This window comes from Trichomycterus rosablanca, chromosome 22, assembly GCF_030014385.1.
Source record: "Trichomycterus rosablanca isolate fTriRos1 chromosome 22, fTriRos1.hap1, whole genome shotgun sequence".
In the NCBI taxonomy this organism is placed as follows: domain Eukaryota; kingdom Metazoa; phylum Chordata; class Actinopteri; order Siluriformes; family Trichomycteridae; genus Trichomycterus; species Trichomycterus rosablanca.
In genome coordinates this window covers 18303690-18325066 of record NC_086009.1, presented here as the reverse complement: position 1 = coordinate 18325066, position 21377 = coordinate 18303690, and the positions used below count along the sequence as shown (strand labels likewise).

Below are 21377 nucleotides of genomic sequence, written 5' to 3'. Positions count from 1 at the left end.
CACGAGCAGCAGCCAGATGCATCTTTGCCACCCACACATTGACGAGTTTGGCGCCACCCAGCGTTGCATGCGGAGAGACACACCCCAAGGGCACCCTCTCTCATCTCTGTGCAAGCGCCTCCAATCAGCCGGCAGAGAACGTAATCGCATTCTGACAGAGAGAGACCCACATCCGGTTCTTTGTCCCACCCCCCATATGAGCAACCGGCCAATCGTTGCTCATATAGCCACTCAGCTTCGAACCGGTAAAGCAAGGCTGGATTCGATACCACGTTCTCAGAATCCAGCCCTGGTTGCAGCGCGTCTCTTTTTACAGCTGCGCCACCTGAGCGGCTTTAATTGTTTTTTAAAGACAGCAAGAGACTCAGATGTTCGAACAGACAAGGGAAGTTCGTTCCACCACTTGGGTGCCAGTACAGAGAAGAGCCTTGATGCTTGATACCAGAAACAAGAAATCGGACCGCTTTAAACATCTGAATTTATTTACAACCCTACTGAGAGCAGCTACTTACAAAAATGCATGTATTACAATAATACACTTAAAGGTCATGAAAATTCATTCAGATTTAGCAATTTAATGATGCATCTACCATAATTATTAAAAAGTATGGGTGATACTGGCCCTGTATTTACTTGATATCGGATTGGTACCAAATTTTACAGTATCGCACACCACTAAGCCCCACCACTGACAGGATGCCACTGTTGGACCCTTGAGCAAGGCCCTCAACCCTCACTTGCTTAGATTGTAAATTGACGCCGCTCAGGTGGCGCAGCGGTAAAAACACACGCTGGAACCAGAGCTGGGATCTCGAATACATCGTATCGAATCTCAGCTCTGCCTGCCGGCTGAGGCTGAGCGGCCACATGAACAACGATTGGTCTGTCGTTCAGATGGGCAGGACTAAGCCGGATGGGGTCTCTCTCTGTCAGACAGGTGCAATTACGACCTCTGCTGGCTGATTAGAGGCACCTACACAGAGATGGGGAAGGAGTGCTCTTAGGGTGTGTCTCTCCATACACAACGCTAGGTGGCACAACTCTCGTCAATGTGTGGGTGATAAGACGCATACGGCTTGCTGCCCACGTGTCGGAGTGTCAATGCAATTGGACGCGCTAAAGGGGGAGAAAAAAGATTGTTAATTGACTAAATGAGCAATAATAGTGCGCGGGCCCTTTAACTCTCGTAATGACGTCATATATAGGAAGACAGCGATGGCGGATGCTAATGTGGCGGTGCTGCTGGTGACCGTGTGTTTGGTACTGGTCGGACTGGTGGCAGGACTGAGTTTACAGTGGGCTCTGCTGCCGGTCGGCGTGGTCCTGTTCATCTTTATACTGGCGCGCGGACTCAAAGCGCGCGACCCGTTCGCTCACCTGAACGTGTGTGTGCTCGTGCTGGGTGATCTGGGCCGCAGTCCGCGCATGCAGTATCACGCGCTGTCTCTCAGCAAGCATGGATATAATGTCACTCTCATCGGCTTCCTCGGTAAATCACCGCTTTTAATACTCAACATTTAACAGTTAGGTTCACAGTTACACCGCCAGGGTGCCGCACAACTGCATGGACCCTGGAGACTTAAGCATGGGTTTCCTATAGGTACTCTGGTTTCTTTTTACCCACCACACCCTGATTTCAATTACCCCTAGATGTTAGTGCAGTGGGAACAAGTGAAGGTGGACTGGAACCTTTGCCAGCTGTTGCCCCCCAAGTCTGCATATGTAAATAAATGGGTAAGAGAATGAATTAGGGCCCAGACATGGCTGGGAGAAGTTTTTAACAACACCATGGTTTAGTAACCATTATGTGCACTTTAAAAGCTCACCATGATCTGTAGGGTGAGTAACACTAACAGTTAAAAGGTGTTTTTACTTTTATGGAGCCACAAATGGGTCAGAACTGGTCAAATTTGCCAGCGGTTGGCCCCCAAGTCTGGATATGTAAATTCATGGGTAAGAGAATGTATGATGGGCCCAGACATGGCTAGTGAACGTTTTTGACAACATTATGGTTTTGTCACCATGATGTGCACCTTAATAACACTAACACTTATACAGTGTTTTTTATTTTTACTTTTGTGGAGCCACAAAGGGGTCAGAACTGGTCAAATTAACTGAGCTCTGGAATACAGACCATTGTCAGTACAGTAGAGCATTGAAATGTGGTAGAGGGGATTAATACGGTGTATCATTTACGCTATAAAGTGCTCTAACATAGTAGGTAATATTTTTATCTTCAGTTAAGTACATTTGTCGGGGTTGCAGTGGCTCTGGTGCCTATTCCAGGTCCAAGGACCAAGGCACCAAATATAAACACCCCTTTTAATGACTGAGTTTAGGTGTTTCAGCCACATAAATTGCTAAAAGATGTGTACAATCAATTACGTATAATATTTATTGTGCCTCTGTTCACAAGTCCATAAAGACATGGTTTAACAAGCTTGAATAAAAGCCTGACCTCACCCCCTTTAGAAACCTTAGGGATGAATTTATTCGCCAGGCCTTCTTAGCCAACATCATTGACCTGATAAATGCTTTGTTTACTGTAATAAAGGTGTACTGAAGTATCCCACTGCATACAAGTACCTGACTGATGTGATACTCTTCTAGGTACTAAACCACATCAAGACCTTCTTGAGGATGACCGAATCGACATTGTTTCCATTTCAGAACGCAAAGGGCTAAAAGGTAATTCAAGTTTAATTCTAAAATCAACACAAATTGTATTTCTTTTTTATTTACCATCTGCTTTGTTTTCAGTTGGCCCTAATGTTGTTAGATATGTCACCAAGGTAATATCGCAGTGTCTGCAGCTCTTTTACATCTTAATGAAGCTGGAGGATCAGGCTTATATACTTCTACAGGTATCCAGTTAAAACGATGTTTTGGGTAAAATTAGGTGGAAAAGATCTATCTTAGCATTACGTGATGTAGAATAACTTTTATCTTGTTTGGCTTAGAATCCTCCTGGGCTGCCGAGTATTGCAGTAACGTGGTTGGTGAGTCGAATCACGGGAGCTCAGTTCATCATCGACTGGCACAATTATGGATACTCCATCATGGCTTTAACTCATGGGGAGAAACATGTGTTGGTGAAGCTGGCAAAATGGTAAGATATCTGTTGCTTTGGTGTATATTAGTGCTTTAGTTTCCTAAGGTTTACCGAGGTTCAGATGTTTCTGTTTAAGCATTAAAAATTATTAGAATGAGGTTGATTAATGGTATTAGGATGCTCATTGTCAGCCAAAGGTACACAGGCCACACCAATTTACCACAAGCAGCTTTACTTCATAGTGGCTTCTGGATTGCAACAGACCAGTCAAACAAAAGTCCTCTTAGCCTAGGTTGACAATTCTGGTTTTCTGTTCTACGTACTTTCTAATAGATGCATTTACTGCATCTCACTAAATCTTGCATATAAACGTAACTGTAAATATAATAAGTTGTAAGAAGTAAAACAGTCATTGTACATTTTATTTTTATTTTGTCAGGTATGAGAAATTCTTCGGCAAATTCTCTGACCACAATCTGTGTGTCACGAATGCAATGAGACATGATCTTCAGAAGAACTGGAACATAAAGTAAGTCCTGCTACAAAAGATTTTTAATCTACTTTTGTTAAGTAAACTAAAGCTATAAGTCTTTGTAAAACAAGCCACTTATGACCGTCAATTCCTCTCCAGGGCAACGACTTTATACGACAAACCACCTTCAATATTTCGAGAAACACCTTTAAAGCTTCGACATGACCTGTTTATTCATATGGCCAGTGCTTACCCACCATTCCGAGCTTGGTAAGGTTCATTTAAGGTTCATTCATTCATGTCGACAATGCTGCTCCTACATTTTCTTTAACCTGGTCAGGCCCAACTTCTTTCAGCATCATTTACAAGTTTCTGATGTCATGTTAACTTTTGTAAAGGGAAGACGGACCCAGCGCAGTGGTAAAACATGAAATTGGAGGTGTAGGCTAGTCTTTCTGCATTTTACATTTAAAGGTCATTTTAACATTACTCAGAGCAACTGCGTTCACATACACGTCTCGGGTATGTTTTAGGCCATGTGTTAACTATATTAAAAAATTTTAATTTGCACAGTTCTGGAATGAGCAAGGAAAACGTTGAGCTGTCTGCATTTACTGAACGGAATTCTAAAACAGGAGAGGTGGTGCTAGCCCCTGGACGACCTGCACTTCTTATCAGCAGCACAAGCTGGACTGGTTAGTACCATATAAGTTCCATATACAGTTTTACATTTACATAGACTTGTAAGAAAAATCTATGTGATGGGGGTTTCAGGATTTTTATGGCTTCCCCAACCTTTTTTGATGGAATACTGTTTGCATACACTGTGATTTTTATTTTATGCAATATCTCCTACTCGAGGTCGAAGAATGTTTGGATGTAATTCAGGAACAACAATGTAAAACATTTCTGTTACAAATTTAAGGCTGCTGGAATGCAGGTATCACTGTTTACAGTCAAACAAGCTTAAAATTGCCATGGGCTTAGAGGCTGCCATGTAAAAAAAGAAACCCCTGCTTCATAATTGGCACCATTAATGCTTATCTAAATCTAAAGTTTGGTTTTAATTACACTTCAACTATTCAAGTTCATGAATTTCAGAAGGATTGACATTTTTATTTACTCCAACAGAGGATGAGGACTTCTCGGTTCTTTTAAAGGCACTGGAAGGTAAGATAAGCGCAACTTATAACTGCATTATTGTGCAATCCTTGTGGATAAAATTGGGAAAAGTGTCATAGTGTAGTGTACTTCTACTTTTTAACAGATTATGAAAGATTTGTGGAAGCAGGGGAGCGTCTTCCATCACTAGTCTGTGTCATCACAGGTATCTACTATACATGAGATAAACAGTACATTTTTCTGTAGACAGTGCACACCTGAATGTTTACATTCCCATTATATCTGCAGGCAAAGGCCCTCAAAAGGAATATTATCAGAAGATGATCAATTCCAAGGAGTTAAAACATGTGAAGATTTGTACTCCATGGCTGGAAGCTGAGGATTATCCAGTTCTGCTTGGTAGGAGAAGAGTCACCAGTCATTACACAATAGGCTCTTAAAAGGATGTCAGAACAAAGCATGGTTTCACATCTCACCCAGCATAAGTTTGATGTCAGGCACTGATGTTCGATGAGAAGTCCTGGCTATTCAGGTCTTAAATGTGTAGCTCGTCAGTAAATGAGTACTCAGTAATCAGTAAACTGAACTAAAATAAATGAAAATATGAACTTGACATTTAAAATTTGATGGGTTTTAATGTGTATACTGTTTACAGGTTTTATAATAAAATCTGACCTTCTGAACATTTTGGGAAAATCTCAATCTGATTATTGTAAGGTTTTGCATTTCAGGTTCGGCTGATCTTGGCGTCTGCTTACACAAGTCTTCAAGTGGTCTTGACCTTCCAATGAAGGTGGTGGACATGTTTGGTTGTTGTCTGCCCGTCTGTGCCATACACTTTCAGTGGTGAGTTCACTTCCTTTATACTAGTGAATATTAGAAATTACTGTCTAATGATGGAAATGGCCTTGCATCAGTATATACCAATGAATTAATGGCAACAGAGCACTTTTGATAGATGCTGAAAATGTCATATCAGATTTTCTATTCTATAATAACACTCCATCCTGGCTGTTTTTAAGCTTGGACGAGCTGGTGAAACACGAGGAGAATGGCCTGATCTTCAAAGACTCATCTGAGCTGTCTGAGCAACTAAAGGTGAGAAATGTGAGATTGCTGGAAATACGTTAGTTCACATATATTTCACAGACATCTGGGCTGATAGAATACTTTATATCGTACTTATCATTTTCATGTTTTACCACTGATTTATCCTGTTCAGGGTCAAGGTAGGTACATTTTCCAATGCAGTAACACACCATGGACAGGATGCCAATTCATTTGTTTTAGCTTGGGAATCAGCAATGGCCTTGCCCTTAGCGTTAACATCTGCTAATGTTACTGTTCAATGTGGTGTTAATGCGTTTCTGTGAGCAAGTGAACAGCTCCTGCGCTGGTTTGATGTCCATTAACATTTTTATTAAGACAGGAGACCTACGGTCTCTCAAAACACACATATAAAGAAAGGATGACCTCCTCTTTGCCTGGACATAAGCACAGCATTGAAAAAAAATAAAAAATAAAATGTGTTAATTATCTCTCAATTCTTTTTCATTAACTTTCTACCTGGGCCCTTTTTAGGACTGCCAACCAAAGTTTTGTTCCTGATATTTTATCTACTCAATAAGCACTAAACTAAGCTAAATAAATCTTAAATGTAAAGTAATTGATGTTTACATTTTAAGGTAATTTAATCAGCAAAAAATCTAATTATAGATCACTGCTATTTGTATGTGCTTCATCTTTGTGTTACTTGTACACAGATACTGTTTTCAGAATTCCCCAACGACGGGGGTAAACTGAGCCTCTTCCGAAGAAACCTCCGTGAAAGCGGGCAGCAACGGTGGGATGAGAACTGGGACCAAAATGTTCTGCCTCTGTTTAAGGAACACTGTGACTGAACAGTAGCTAAATTGATACCAACAACAATAAGGTCAGGTCACATTAATCGTACAGGGTAACAAACATTTTAGGTCATCAGCATTCCAGCAATTCCATTGGACAAAACTTGAACATGAGAATAAGAAGCACACTACGTGTAAATACAATGTACATGAGCACTTTATTCCAAAAAAAACAAAACATTTTGCCATATCAATGTACCTTGATTATTTCTATGGACGATGTTCTATCGTACGGGAAGACTTGCATGATGGGATTCGTAATGATGACATGTTTTAAACCAGCCTTTTCTGTACACAACAATATGTTACTTTTTTATTCATCAGGAATGCCTGTTCTGACGTTGCATTATGCATTTTAATGTTATTATTACAAACATGGATATTTAACTCACCCAGTTCATTCTTAAAGTAGCTGTATGTCTCAGGGTTGCGCACGGTTGAAGAAATGTAAACTTCAGGACTCTTCTGCTGGGTTCTACAGTTCAAAAGTTTGTCCAGAAGACTTACCAGACAGCCAATTATATCAGGATCATAAACCACATCTGTAATGATGATAAATAATGAACTAGTGTTTTATTTAGCTCATTAAAAAAACAAAGATGGAACATTTAATTAATGATAAAAATACAATTATCAGTAAATAAAGTTGCCCGTTATTTCAAAATTAGTTGCAAACATGATCAATATAATGAACTATTATGAAACAAGCAATCACGATCGACCACTCACCTGCTGCTACGATGATATCGGCCTCAATTCTTTGCAGTTCTTCTTTCTTCACGTTTTTCCAGTCCAGTTCTTCCACACACACCGATACTCCTGTATCATCCTGCTCGGTCAAACCATTGTGCTTGATGTTATTATTAAGTCTCTGTAGCACGCTTTGATGACAGTCACTGAAAATGTATTTCATGGGTTTGCAAGCTGAACAGATTGCTATACCAGTGAGTCCTGCTCCACTGCCCAGCTCCAGCACAGTCCTGTGGGCACAGCAGAGAAAAGAGTTCAGCGTACGGAGTGATCGATGGGAACAGTACCATTTTTGCCTGCATTGTATAGAACAATTCAGAAAATAATTAGGAATAACTAAATAACTGCAATAAATATGATTTTGTAATTATTTTAGTTGCATCTCGTTCATTCATTAATGAGAAGGAAAATGCAGCAAGTTTGCTAGTTACTGGATTTCTATCATTAGTAAGGTAGGTATTAATGAAAATTAATGTCTACCTTACTAATGTGTGTAATCATTTCTTCAGCTCTAGTGATTCTGTCACATGCCTTAGCACTTCAGGACCACAAGGGGTTGCCAAATTTATGAAAATGCGCATGGTTTTGGAATAGGACATCTTTAACTAGGTACATGATTTTGCTGTGTGCAAGGGTATTTCTTTTTTGGTTACCTTCCACCTCACAAATAAATGCAAATGATAGATTGATTACTCTAAATTTCCATTAGTGACTGAGTGACCAGGTGGCAGTTCCACCTTGCACCCATCATTTCTATGCAGCTCTGAAATGATCAGAGCTGTTGGTAAAAATGAATGAAGGATTGATGTGTGGTACCTTTTGTTAAAGTAGTATGGGTTTTCCAAAGCCCACTCTGCCAGGTAGAGTCCGGCCTCCCATGTGACCAGGCCTGTGGTGCCTCCTGAGATCATTGCTACATTCTCTTCTAGACTCATCGGCTCCCCTGAAGGCTGCATGAGAATTCACATCACATTCCGGCTGATTGTTTAGGTTACTGATACAAATAATTTTATCAAACATAACTTATTGAAACCTGCCAATAAATCCTGATATGTATCCGATACTACTTTTTCAAGCTTAGGCCTGACTAGGTACATTAAAGCTTGGTGACACACTGACGTGTCAAAACAGTATGACCACCAGCTTAATATGCTGTCAAAACAGCTCTGGCTTGTAGAGATGTGGACTCCCATGGTATCTGATACCAGGACATTACTGACACATGGCCAGGTCTATTAAGAACTACATTGTAAGGTGGATTGTCCTACAGTGCATCCTGGTGCCAAACATGATTCGTTGGACCAGTAGACCTTCTTCTATTGCCCATTATAGGTGCTTCTAAAGGTTTTTAAAGAATGTTGCTCTGAAAAAGCAGACTGAATATACAAGATGTTTATTACTGTTTACAGTAAGCAGGGCAACTTAGCAACACTAAGGGAATTAAAATTGTGTAACATACTAGTGTGATGAAATGAAAGTATATTGCACTAAATACTTCAAAGTTAATCAGATTACATACATTCCTCTCAAATTTTAACTTTATTGATTTGTATGATGGTGGGTGTGATGTAAATGCATTTAAGTGTACTTTACCAGAAAGTATGTTTTGTAACACACTGCCTCCTCTTCAGCACCCACGACATCAGATAGTGCTTCATACAGCTCATCTAATGGCTCTAAAGCAGTAGCCTCATGCTTCAAAACAAAACATGACATAATGAAACCATTAAACAATTAAACTCTTTTGACAGCACTAAGTGAAATAAAAAAAGAAAAAGTCCACTTACTCTTTTTATTAATTCTGATAGGAAGAGTCTCCTGTATTTCACTGATGGGGGGTGTTTACCACAGACAGCATGAAGACATGTCTGGGGAAAAGAAGTGTCACTCTAAATAGTCTTGTTATATTCAAAATACAAATACTCAATTCCAACGTACTGCTCAAATTCGGGTAACAAAAATTGGACCTTTATTATAATTGAAAATACCAGGATCTATAACGAATGTGCAAATGTGAGACGTGTTTGTAGACCTGTGAGGCAGCTTGAAAGACTGTGTACCTTTTTCAGGATGTCCAGAATGACTTCTGAAGGTGAGGTTTGGAGTTCAGTTTCTAAAGACTAAAACAATACGTGAATATTTACTTTTTTGCAGTAACAGTTTGTTGTAGTAAATATAAATGAGTGAATCAGGCTTACCTGCCATGGAAATGTGTGTAAACGACACATGGCGAAAAATAGCTTCTGGAAATGACATGACGAAATCACATCATGAACCGTATTGTTGCTCATTTCACTTTACCAACTGTGTTCACTTTAATGACAGGAATTATAATTATAATATAATTTAATAAACAATAACATCACGATTGTGGACACACAGACCATGAGGTGTTTTTCCCACTGTTTTCTGGTAACTTGACCCGCCCCCTTAATTGGATTGGCTAATAGCTAGCGTTCTGTGCGATTATTCGCTGAGAGCCTCGCACACATAGGAAATAACAAATCTGGCCAATCACAGCGAGCAAAGCGAAAACGGATGGGAAAACAAATCACCCCGGGTGTGAAAAATCTCTCTACCTGTTGATTATACAGTATGTTCAAAAGTATTTTGGACTCCTTACCATGAGCTTGTTGGAGGTCCCATTTCAAAAGCAAATGACAAATAACGTGATCTCTATGTGATCTGTTCAGCTCTTCTCTGACAAGGCTTCTCACAAGACTTTAAAGCATGTCTGTGGGAATTTGTGCCCATTCAGTCAAACAAGCATTTGCTGCTTGGCTGGGCACTGATATTGGTAAAGAAACCCTGAATTGATGTTCCAGTTTATTTTAAGGCTTTTCAGTGGAGCTGAGGTCAGGGCTCTGTACCAAGCTTTTCTTAATGCACAGGGGTACAGTCATGCTGTAAAAGGAAAGGACCTTCCCTAAACTCTTGCTGCAAAATTAAGCAATAATTTCCTTTATATAATGGATTTATTACACCTGGTAGCAATTGATGTGGTTGAAACATTTAAATGTAGTAATTAGAATACTTTTTTCCATATAGTGTAATTTTAATATAGTATTCCTGGATTGATTGTTTGATTGATTAACCAACGTGTGCCAACCAACCCTGTCCTCTCCTATATTGGACCTCAATGAAACTTTGTATTAAAGCCATGGTCTTTCGGGTTAAAAATTGGGCGGATGTGATAGTTTATGTTGATGCGTGGTTTTACGCTTGAACTTTGAACCTCAACCACATCAATAAAACTATAAAAAACGGAAATAAAGCTGCATGAAACACCTGTAATGTGAGTCTGCACAATACGGAAGCTCAGTTGTGAAAATTGCTGCTGAAGCCAGGAAACAGCTTTCTTCAGTCTGACACTGAAACTTCTGGGTTTATTTTTTAGATTATTGCAGGACTCAGCTTACTATGGATTCCCTGAACAGAGATCTGGTATTACATGGTATGTTCTTTTAACTGAAACTTTCAACTTCTTTCTTTCTTGATTTTCTGTTAATTTAACTTGTTCTTAACTTTAGAATACACACCAGTAATGCACAGATTATTGTTTTATCTTGTACAGTTGCAATCAGAAATATTCATCCTTCTTCACTTTAACATGTATTATGGTGATGTGTAAAGAACTGAACTTGAAAACATGATTTCACAAGTTTTATTAATTATTTAATTTATTCAATAATTTATCAATTGTCTGTTTTGCCACTGATTTATCCTGGTCAGGGTCTCTCAATAGGTCAGATTCACTGATTTTAAATGAGCACATCTAATTCTCTTGACAGATGTCCATGCACACTGTTTTAACCCCCAGATTCAGTAATTGGTAGAACATCCTTTTGCCTTGATAATCTCTAATAGCTTATTTCAGTAAGTGCTAACACACTTCTGACACCCCACTTGAGGAATCTTTGTCCATTATTCTAATGCAAAACTTCCAGCTTATTGAGGTTTGATACCTTTCATGCTGCACTTGCTCACTTTAAATCCTTTAAACACTTTCTATGGGATTTAAATATGGAGACTGAGACTTCATTTAAAGCATTATCTAGTTCTGCAGAATAAGGAGTTATAAATCTTAATAAGCTTTGAGGGGGTGTTTGAATATTTTTAATTGCAACTGTAAAACTTTATTAAATGTATTAGATGACATTTTCTCCTCTTCATCCCTGCTCACAACAGCTGTTGTGGTGTGATGTTGTTTGAGTTTGAAACTCTTAAGCTAAATCTGACCCTACAGCTTTGTCATTAAATTAATGTTTTAGGCTAGACTTGTTGACTTAGTGGTACTACCTCATAAGATTTTAACAAACATTTTGAATTGTCTATAAAGGTTTCAAAGTTGAAGAAGATGAATGGGGTGTTTCAGCGACCCTTACTTCAAGGAAAATGCTGGAAAGTAATCTCACCAAAGTCGTCTTCCCTGTCATCTACATCATCATTTTTATCATCGGATTACCCAACAATGCCATAGCCATCTGGGTCTTCCTGTTTAGGACCAAGAAAAGGCATCCAGCGTCCATCCTAATGGCCAGTCTGGCACTTGCTGACCTTTTCTTTGTTATTTGGCTTCCACTGAAGATTGCCTACCACTTTAATGGCAATAACTGGATTTTTGGAGAGACACTGTGTAAGGTGCTGGTGGGCTCTTTCTATAGCAACATGTACTGTTCAACTCTATTCATAGTATGTATCAGTGTGCACCGCTACTGGGCAGTTGTGCACCCACTTTCTAATAAACTGAACAACCGGGTAGCAGGGTGTGTATCTGTGTTGATATGGGTTATGGTCTGGCTCCTCAGTATTCCACTATACCTGTATGACCAAACAGTTAAAATCAGTAATCTCAACATCACCACCTGTCATGATGTTGCTCGCTTCAGTCAGTCACACTTACCTGTTGCATACTTTCTGACTATGGGTATTGTGGGATTTGTAGTTCCCTGTATTGTGTGTGTGGTGGCGTATGTGCTGATGTTTTACCATCTCGGAAATTCCACTATAGATTCCAGCAGTGGTAAAAAGAAAAAGAAAGCGATCAGGCTCATGATTGTTGTACTGGTTTTGTTCCTAGTGTGTTTCACTCCCAGTAACATCTTACTGATGGTGCATTACTCTCAGCTGGCTGCTGGGTTTCAGAATGATGTCTATGGCGCATACATTGTTGCACTGTGCCTGTCCAGCCTTAACAGCTGTATTGACCCATTTGTGTATTATTTTATCTCTGAGGAGTTCAGAAATCATGTGAAGAATACATTGATGTGTCGCAGTGAGCGAACAGCCAAAAGAATGAAGGTCTCGTTCAGTGCTCTGAAATTTTCCAAAAGCAACAACCAGGCCAACCAGAGACAGAGCAGCACTTACACATCTGACACAACTGGCACACAGACTAGCAGTTGCTAAAGAAAAAGTGTACTATTTTTAAGTAAATCAAACATCGCAAAGGACTATAAAAATCTAGGAAATTCAGTACTCTTGCTACTTTCTCTTGGTTCCACATGAGATTACAATTAAAGTGAAAATGCAAGCTCTAGGAACTGTCTAAGAGACAGTTAGACAGTCAGACAATGCAGTGTAAACTGTGGGCAGCTATAAACACAGGCATGTCTTTTCATATTATGTCCAGTCAATTTAAATTGCAGCAGGTGGACTAGACACATCTTAAGGATAATTTGCACATTTTTTTTGTTGTTTTATGTAAATGTTACCTAAAGCTCCTGACCTATGTCTGTATTTGCTACTGTCCCAGTAACTTCATTTGTTACAGCTGACTTTATCCTTATGAAATAATAAATTTAGTCCCATAAATATGCCAAAAATGTTCCAATGTTCTTCCAATCCGATGAAGCTTAAGATAATCTGTCTTTGGGATAAACTGACCCAATCCTAGAAGATTTTTAGGTGTAATAGTTGCCAAATGGGGTTCTACAAAATAGCAGATAAAGGGTCTGAATACTGTGAATAAGATATTTCAGTTTTGATATCCAAAGTGATAAGGCAGCTTAAAGCCAAGAACACATACGTTTGCAAACGAAAAAGTAGTATTTCAAATAATGTAAATAGACATTTTATGACTTGAGGGGGGCACAGTGGCTCAGTGGGTAGCACTGTAACCTCACAGCAAGAAGGTCCTGGGTTTGATTCCCAGGTGGGGTGGTCCGGGTTCTTTCTGTGTGGAAATTGCATGTTCTCCCTGTCTCTGTGTGAGTGCTCAGGCAGTGAGGTGAGGTCATTTGGAGATAGAAAATTGTACATGACAGTAAACTTGTTTAACAATAAACTTGTGAACTGATCTTGTGTAACGAATAACTACCATTTTTGTCATGAATGTAACCAAAGTGTGTAAAACATGATGTTATAATCCTAATAAATAAGTAAATCTATGACTTAATGTGTCAAATTTTTGACTGGTAGAAAATGAGATGTAAAATTGCCACTGAACAATAACAGATACACAAAAAAAACTAGTGTTACATTATTTATGAACATCCATCCACACTTAAGCTAAGTTGTCAAAAGGAGATTAAGGAGCTTAAATACAATTGTTTTTAAAAAAGGTTATTAGTAGGTATTAGTTTACATTAACTGGAATAATAGTAGTTGGAAGCTTCAAGAAATGTCTGCCTTCTGTAAAGAGGGGTGTAAAACATGGTGTAATAGACTAGTCTAAAAGTCTAGGACTGAAGTTTGGTCCTAGTCCAGCAGCAAATTGCCAAAATTTGCCGGGAATAAAGTTTATCTCCGTCAGCGTTCCAGTCCTTAGGTTGCTTCCTTTCCCTAGCTTCACTGTCATTGGTCAGAGACTTCAGAGTAGAGAATCTTATTGGATACTGTATCGATCAATCATCACGACTTGCCCCGCCTTTCAGAACGATGCTATAAAAGCTCCAACCGCAGCGTGACTTTTTCTTCTGAGTCTTCACTTTAAGTTTGTCATAGAAGGAACAAGAACAGCAACAATGACCGTGAGTGTTTTATTACTCTTAATGTGTCTGTTTCATCATGTATGCTTCACTTGTATTGGTTTTATGTAAATATTATAACTGCATATACTACACACTGCTCTGCTCTGTATCAGTGACAGTGATGCATCCCATCTGGGGAAAGGGAGTGGCACTGCAGTGCTTTACACCATGCAGCTTCTATTTAATGTACATACAGTTCAATATAAACATTCTTTCTTACAGTATATAATTATGCTGTATTAATAAGGACTTAAATGTGTTATTCTAACAAACTTTTATTGCAGTAAAATTGATTATCATTATAATATATTCTTATAATTATGTAACTTCAAAGAGTTGAAGTGTACATACTTTCATATTTCGTATATTTCACAGCATTTTTTAAAAATAATGATTTCTGCAACAGTTTTCATCCTCCTGTGACAATGATAGAACTAATATTTTCATAAATTTGGGTTAACAGTATAAATATACATTCAAGTGAGCTTCACATCTCAGTGGGCATGGAGGCTGCCTTGCAAGTTTATTGTTCATCACTTACACAAAGGAAAAGTAGGAACCTTGTTGCTCTGCAGCATCCACTCTATCAGCTCAACCGTTAAGCCACCCTTCCATGTTTTTGTGGTTTTAAATTCCATTGCTTTTGAAAAATCCTTTCCAGCTCTTATTTTGCATCATCTAATAAAATGTGCCTTTGTACAGCACAAAGCAAATCAAGACGCAAATCCATCGCAGGGTCTCCGACACCCCCCCGGACATTCCCTACCCCAGGCAGAGCCAACCATGTCTGTATGTAAATGCCTGACTGGCCTATAGCACCTCTGGGGATTCGAACCTTGGAACCCAGTGGTAGTGGGCTGTTGTAATATATCACTGTGCCACTTGAGTGCCCATAATACATTAATAAATATATAAAATAGAGTACTATTGATTATAGAAAGAGTTACATTTAGTTGAAATTTGGATAACAGAGTGAACATATGAAATAACAAAAAGAAATAACAAAACTAGTATCACATGCTGCATATAGTACTATAAATATAAACTCACATGGTGACACTGTGTGTGATTATTGAGTTGAACTTCATTAAGTTTTTTAGTATTTGAGAAAGTGAGATGGAGAAAAAGTGAGACATTTCACACTCATATGAGTGCATTTCTTCACCAGCTGTGAACTGTGACCTGGATTGCATAGTTTACAAAGCAGAAGTCTTAATGTGGAAAGAATTCATATGACTTCCATTCTCTCCTTTTAGTTCTTTTTTTTTTCTTCTAGTCTCGGTCCTTAAGATTGACCAGATTTTTGTGTCTCTCTCCACTGCCAAATTTAGCCTTGCTTGCTGGACAAGATTAAATGGAGCTATTAAAATCTACCTCTCCATGCCAACACAGTATCATGTGTCAAGGCCCAACAGGCGGTTTAGGCTTTTCTGATATCTGCGGTCTAGTGCACAACTGCTTATTTTCCACAGTGTGGAACTTTCCAGATGGATTGTGCCACATGTACAGTACTGAACCTTAATCCTGATGGTTTTTGTACAATAAGGAAAATCTGACAGACTTATTCCTCATCAATCCAGCTGCAGCTATAGGAACCGCTGGAGGAAAATAACACACCGTGTTTAACTGTATAAATCTTTTTCCTGACTCATTGCCCAATTTCTAAACAAAAAAGCTTGAGTGGAAACAGACGGTCCATAATTCAGCTCACTGGGCCTCTAGAAGCAGGACAAAGTAGAGTGGGGAGAAACATGTGATTATGGGATCACTTAATAATGGACTTTTGGTTCTTCATGTAATAGGTGATGCTTCTTAACAAATTATAGTTTATAACTCTGTGTGTGTGTGTGTGTGTGTGTGTGTGTGTGTGTGTGTGTACATATCAGCTGATGCTTTCGAGATTAACAGTTGTTTCTTTTTTTCCTTACAGGGTGTAGTTGTGCAGAACATGTCCTTTAAAGCAGGACAAACCCTGACCATTACTGGAGTCCCCAAAGCTGATTCCACCAGGTTAGTGCAAGTTACGAGCCTTTGATAAGTCAGGAATTTGTGGCTTACTACTGTTCAGATATTACATAAAATTGTGTACATTACTTACACCTGTAATGGAAATGTATTTCATGCAAGTTTATAATGTTATTGTGGGCTTTCTTACAATCTGACTAAATCTATTGGGTTCACAATATACATAAAGCATCTTAGATGAAGAATTTGGTGGCTGTAGTGACTGTTCATTTGTGGCATGGCCTCGTTGTTCCTCGTCAGTGATTACAAAACAGTTTTGCAAAACAAGAAGACGTTCATAGTTCTTCATCAAACAATAAAAAGATAGTAAAAGGTGAAAGCATTTATTCTATTGTTATCTTTTAAAAAAAGCTTTTACCACATATAGTTGGCTGAGGTCATTCTACTCAAATAGCTCTGAATACCTAAATAAACCTAAAGAAACATTTATTGTCTGTTTTACCACCGCTTTGTCCTGGTCAGGGTTGCAGTGGGTTTGATTCATTGGGCGAAAGGCAAGGAACACCCAGGCAGGTTGCCAGTCCATCAGAGAGCAAACACATACACACACCCTCACACTTAGGACGACACAAACTACACACTGAATGGATCCTGGCCGGGGAATCGAATCCAGGCCCCTCCTGTTATGGAGCAACAGCGCTACCCACTACATCAACATGCTGCCGACCCCAAAATCAAGTGCCTTCAAAGGACACTTGATCAACTAGTGCAACAATGGATATGGCCTGATAAAAATATTAAAAATATATGAAAATAAAAGCTTGTATTCCTTGCAAATACAACACAGCATCTTTTTTTAACACTTTTCCAAAATATAAAAATTAAATGTAAAATTACATATACTGTACTATAGGTGTACTATTGTTCACCCTAACTTACATAAAATAGTAATGTAGCATTTAGTAATGCCCTACTAATATGCCAATTAAATAGTTTAACTACCTAAATATTTTATTTTAAGAACATGATACTGGGAAATGTGAATCTATAAGCATTTATGTTTGTAGCCACATGTCTATCCAACACTGCAGACCAGGACGCACAATATAATGAACTTAACCAACATGTTAAAATAGAGAAGGGGACCATTTGCTAAACTAAACATAGTATGGAGTTTTGGCCATGGCCACAGACTGTATTATTGCCTCAGATGTCCTCATTCCATCACAGCTGCAGGATTAAGACTTTGAGCTTGATGTGTCTTTAAAGTGACTTGGCTAAAGTGCTCTTTTTAAAGAATGACTTTTCCCCCTTTTAAGCATGCATGTGCGAACATCTAAAGAATTCATATGACCTTTCCAAATAAAGTCTCAATCAGTCTCAGACTCATTCTCCTTGTCAGGTTAAAGTAAAAAATACTCTTTTCTTCTCTGATGTGAATTAGCATGTTATTATATAATTAGCAATTAGTTGTGATGACATGATCTCAGTAGTTACCACTTTGACTCTGCTATGTGTGGAACAGAAAAAAGCCAAAAAGCAAATCAATTTAACCACCCTTCTGTGTAAAGTTTAAAACATACATTTAAAACTGTAAGGTTGTGAACAGATACTGATTTACTTAAACATTTGATATACTGACATTGTAATGATAGCATGATGTTTTAGCAATCCATTGTATTTTGAATATTTATCCACTTCTTGATATTTGCAGTTTTGCCATTAACATTGGGAGCAGCCCGGCAGAGCTTGCCTTGCACTTGAACCCTCGCTTTGATGCTCATGGGGACAACCGTACCACTGTATGCAACTCATACCAGGGTGGCAACTGGTGTCAAGAGCAGAGAGATGGTTCATTTCCTTTTAATTATGGCGAGGAGTTTAAGGTAGTATATTTTTATCAAACTCACACTGTGTTGATCATATACAGAGCCTTAAAGAATGAATCAAAAAATCATAACTGTCCACAATTCTAATTATTATTTCTAATTATTCTAATTAACTTTACACTTAAACTGTAAGCAAATTTTCTTCTATTTTGTTGTCTAACTTTAGTTGGGCAGCCTGACATGTGCAGTGTGGTTCTAGATTCATATTTTTCTTACTTTAGGATGGACTGAATTGAGCTTAAAGGTACACTATATGGCCACATCAGTGGCGATTTCTGAAGACTGCAAGGGAAGCTCAGCTTCCCCTAAAATGTCAAAAATTAAATGGTCAAATATGTACAGTTGTGTTAACATTTCATTGACTACAAATGCGTTAGAACACGTTCATCTTGAAGACGAGTTCGTTCAGAATCAGCTACTTATCACAAATCGACTCGATTTTGTTAACTTAACTCATACGTTCCCGGAGCGTCAATGCATTTACCCGCAGACGCTGAGCGTCTCTTTGCTTCTATGGGGCTGCCACGATTTTGTCCCGCCCCCGGACGCTGAGCGTCTCTGGGGGTGAATGGGGCTGTGGGCGAGTCTGGACGCTGAGCTTCTGCAAGATGATTGGAGGATCAGTCGAAAGGCTGAATCCCGTTTTGATTGACAGCTGTCGCTGGGAGCTTCAGTACCATCGCGGATTTTGCGAGTGAAGTCGGAAGACAAACTGCAACCCATTTCATGCCATTTTCTTGAAAACTAACAAAGGGGAGAATTTATACATTTATATATAAATAAATTGACAAATTTTATGATGTAAGCCGACAATGAGCTTCCCCTCTTTGAAAGACCAGCAGCCGCCACTGGGCCACATGTATGTAAAAACTCTTCCTAGTAAAAATCATTTACATGAAATATAGGATATGCTTCTTGCTTGTGGCAACAGTTTGGGAAAGGCCTTTTAATGCACTGTATAAGGAATATAAGACTAGAGTTTTTATATAATTTGTTTTCTTAATGTTTACAAGAAGTATAATGATGTGCCATTTTCCCCATTAGATCCAGATCAAATTTACCGCTACTGAGTTCAAGATCACTCTGACTGACGGCTCGGAGATCAGCTTCCCCAATCGCCCTGGTGCTGAAAAGTATAACTACATAAACTTTGATGGTGATGCCCGAGTCTCTAGCTTTGAAATCAAGTAATCAGATGATTACTGAGTTAATGTCTATTGCCTTAATTGTGTACTTGCACAGCATTTGCTTAGTAGATTTATCCCACACAGTCAGATTTTAGTTTAAATTTTTGCACCTTGCCTATGATGTCACTTTGTTGTTCTATGTAGTCGTGTTCAACACAATTGTTCTGATTGGACGATGATGATGAAAACAATTCCAAGTGTAACTTGTTTTAACAAGTGTTTACTAGGCAATTTTAACGCCATTCCAGATTGCATTGCAGTTTCTTTGCAGCAATAAAAGATCTGTTACAACAGTTTTGCTACATGTATATTTGAGAATAAAAATGGAACCATGGAGGAACTGAGTAAATGATTTTTTTAATATTTCTACCTAATATTAACATTGACAATCACACTAATGGCATAGGGTCTTCTTTATCACACTAATTAAAAGGGTTTTTCAAACAATATTTCTTCCTCTGTGTTTTAAAAGCATTTTAGTACAGAAAAACGAGGTGATGATACATATTTGTAGAGACAGTGGCACATTTTTGCGCTTCCACCCAACATTGTACATATACAGTAAACATTCTTTGAGGCCTTGTCCAGCATCTTTCAAACCAAACATTCTGCGCAATACTTTGTCCATTTTCTGCTTTTGTTTTTGGTGATAGCATTGCATGTCTGATTTGTGAGTGCAGTCAAGTCATTGAAATGACTGAGAAGGCACTCTCGGAAGAGTTTAAGGCCATTTTAGGGCAGTTAAAATAGAGAATCTTAAACAAATTTAAAAACACAAAGAGGGAAATAATATATTGAAAAATATCTGTTTGTGGTGACAGGGCCTGAGACACATGCATCCTGCATGTGCAGGTGGACAGTCATTGTGGTTTTGGTGGTGGGTTACTTCCCCCTATTTGCAGTCCCATGAGCTCACCTGACCTCATTAATCTATAGATAGAAATCTGAACTGTTTCATGGTAAATTATGCGATATGCAAATACTTCAATACTGTAATATGACCACACACAGCAAATTCCTAAATCTTTGGGGGGGGTGGTGGTGGGCGGGGGTGTTCCTTAATGCCTTATTAATTATTAATTATCTCCAAAAAAAACTAGTGTGTGTGTGCAGGCAGATTATATTCTTGATTCAAACAATGGGCCCTATAACCTTTTGACCCTTTTTTCTAACAAGAAGTTAAATGTTTTCTCCAATGAGCCATACACATGACAGGCACATTAAATCATAAAATATTAAATCATAAAAATATTTAGTTGGTGGTTGTAACCCTCGGTGTAAGGCATGCAGTATGTAACTTTAAAACTGGATTAAAAAAATGTATGTATGACTACATTTTTGTTGTATTATTCAAACAGTACACTGGCCAATCAAAGAGCATTCATGCTAAAAAAAAAATAATACAAAGGTTGCCAGACTCCCAACTGTGCTGTTAACTGCAGGCTCAGACTGTTTATTAAATTCACTATGATTCAAAAGATATTGTCACATCCCACTGTAATGCATTTGCACCAGAAACGTCCTGCACAAATAGGATATAATATCTCTTTTTGAAAGCTTCAGCACAGCAGAACGTCAAAATGCAGGTAGGTATGAGATTACTGAGAACACTGCAGTGTGGGTTTAGTTATTTAGCACCTGTAACAACAGCAAAGTCTCAGTTTTGTTGGTAACATTGCTGTCAACAGTTCTTCTTTGTTGTCTACTTATAGTAGTAAAGTCCCTGTGTGTGTGTGTGTGTTTAGACTCAATTGGCAGCCAACAACTCAAAACATCCTCCTGCTTGTCTGCCTGCTATTGTTAAGTCTTAAACTATTACTTGAAAACCTCGGGGTACAAGTTTAAGTGCTGGGTTACAATCACGTGGTCATTCAAAAGGATTAAGGACAACCAAGAAGAAATCACTAGATGGTAGCAAAGTACAAAGAAGAATTAAAATCACTGCACAGTTTACACGCACTTATACGAAACGAGTAGTTAATCCTTTTATTTTTGTTATTTAGTAAAAGCACAGTGTATATATCCACTTTAAACTTACAAAGCATTTCTTTTAACACTGTACCCA

The 21377-nt window shown here is 38.6% G+C and overlaps 4 protein-coding genes across 5 annotated transcripts; 3 read left to right on the top strand and 1 right to left on the bottom strand.

The window, feature by feature from the left end:
* The first annotated feature begins 1215 nt into the window (after nucleotides 1-1215).
* On the top strand, nucleotides 1216-7670 carry alg1 (ALG1 chitobiosyldiphosphodolichol beta-mannosyltransferase). Its single transcript, XM_063018923.1, has 13 exons — nucleotides 1216-1489; nucleotides 2611-2688; nucleotides 2761-2864; nucleotides 2961-3109; nucleotides 3492-3581; nucleotides 3684-3794; nucleotides 4098-4219; nucleotides 4656-4694; nucleotides 4792-4851; nucleotides 4935-5045; nucleotides 5378-5492; nucleotides 5669-5744; nucleotides 6410-7670. The coding sequence occupies exons 1-13, from the start codon at nucleotides 1216-1218 to the stop codon at nucleotides 6545-6547; spliced, it is 1467 nt and encodes a 488-aa protein (XP_062874993.1). The 3' UTR covers nucleotides 6548-7670.
* Nucleotides 6044-9698, bottom strand: eef2kmt (eukaryotic elongation factor 2 lysine methyltransferase). 2 transcript variants are annotated; one of them, XM_063018925.1, is made up of 8 exons: nucleotides 9499-9698; nucleotides 9361-9420; nucleotides 9088-9168; nucleotides 8894-8995; nucleotides 8117-8250; nucleotides 7280-7530; nucleotides 6943-7092; nucleotides 6044-6838 (listed from the first exon to the last, which is right to left on the bottom strand). In XM_063018925.1, the coding sequence occupies exons 1-8, from the start codon at nucleotides 9589-9591 to the stop codon at nucleotides 6741-6743; spliced, it is 969 nt and encodes a 322-aa protein (XP_062874995.1). In that variant the 5' UTR covers nucleotides 9592-9698; the 3' UTR covers nucleotides 6044-6740. The 2 variants fall into 2 exon arrangements, with proteins under 2 accessions (XP_062874995.1, XP_062874994.1); XM_063018924.1 differs by having other exon boundaries at nucleotides 6824-7092.
* A 1022-nt stretch (nucleotides 9699-10720) lies between these two features.
* Nucleotides 10721-12709, top strand: LOC134300347 (proteinase-activated receptor 2-like). The gene is made up of 2 exons (XM_062985066.1): nucleotides 10721-10754; nucleotides 11640-12709. The coding sequence occupies exons 1-2, from the start codon at nucleotides 10721-10723 to the stop codon at nucleotides 12707-12709; spliced, it is 1104 nt and encodes a 367-aa protein (XP_062841136.1).
* Nucleotides 12710-14226: 1517 nt separating this feature from the next.
* On the top strand, nucleotides 14227-19652 carry LOC134335984 (beta-galactoside-binding lectin-like). The gene is made up of 4 exons (XM_063018651.1): nucleotides 14227-14271; nucleotides 16202-16281; nucleotides 17951-18122; nucleotides 19170-19652. Exons 1-4 carry the CDS (start codon nucleotides 14266-14268, stop codon nucleotides 19314-19316), a joined length of 405 nt encoding a protein of 134 aa, XP_062874721.1. The 5' UTR covers nucleotides 14227-14265; the 3' UTR covers nucleotides 19317-19652.
* Nucleotides 19653-21377: the final 1725 nt, after the last annotated feature.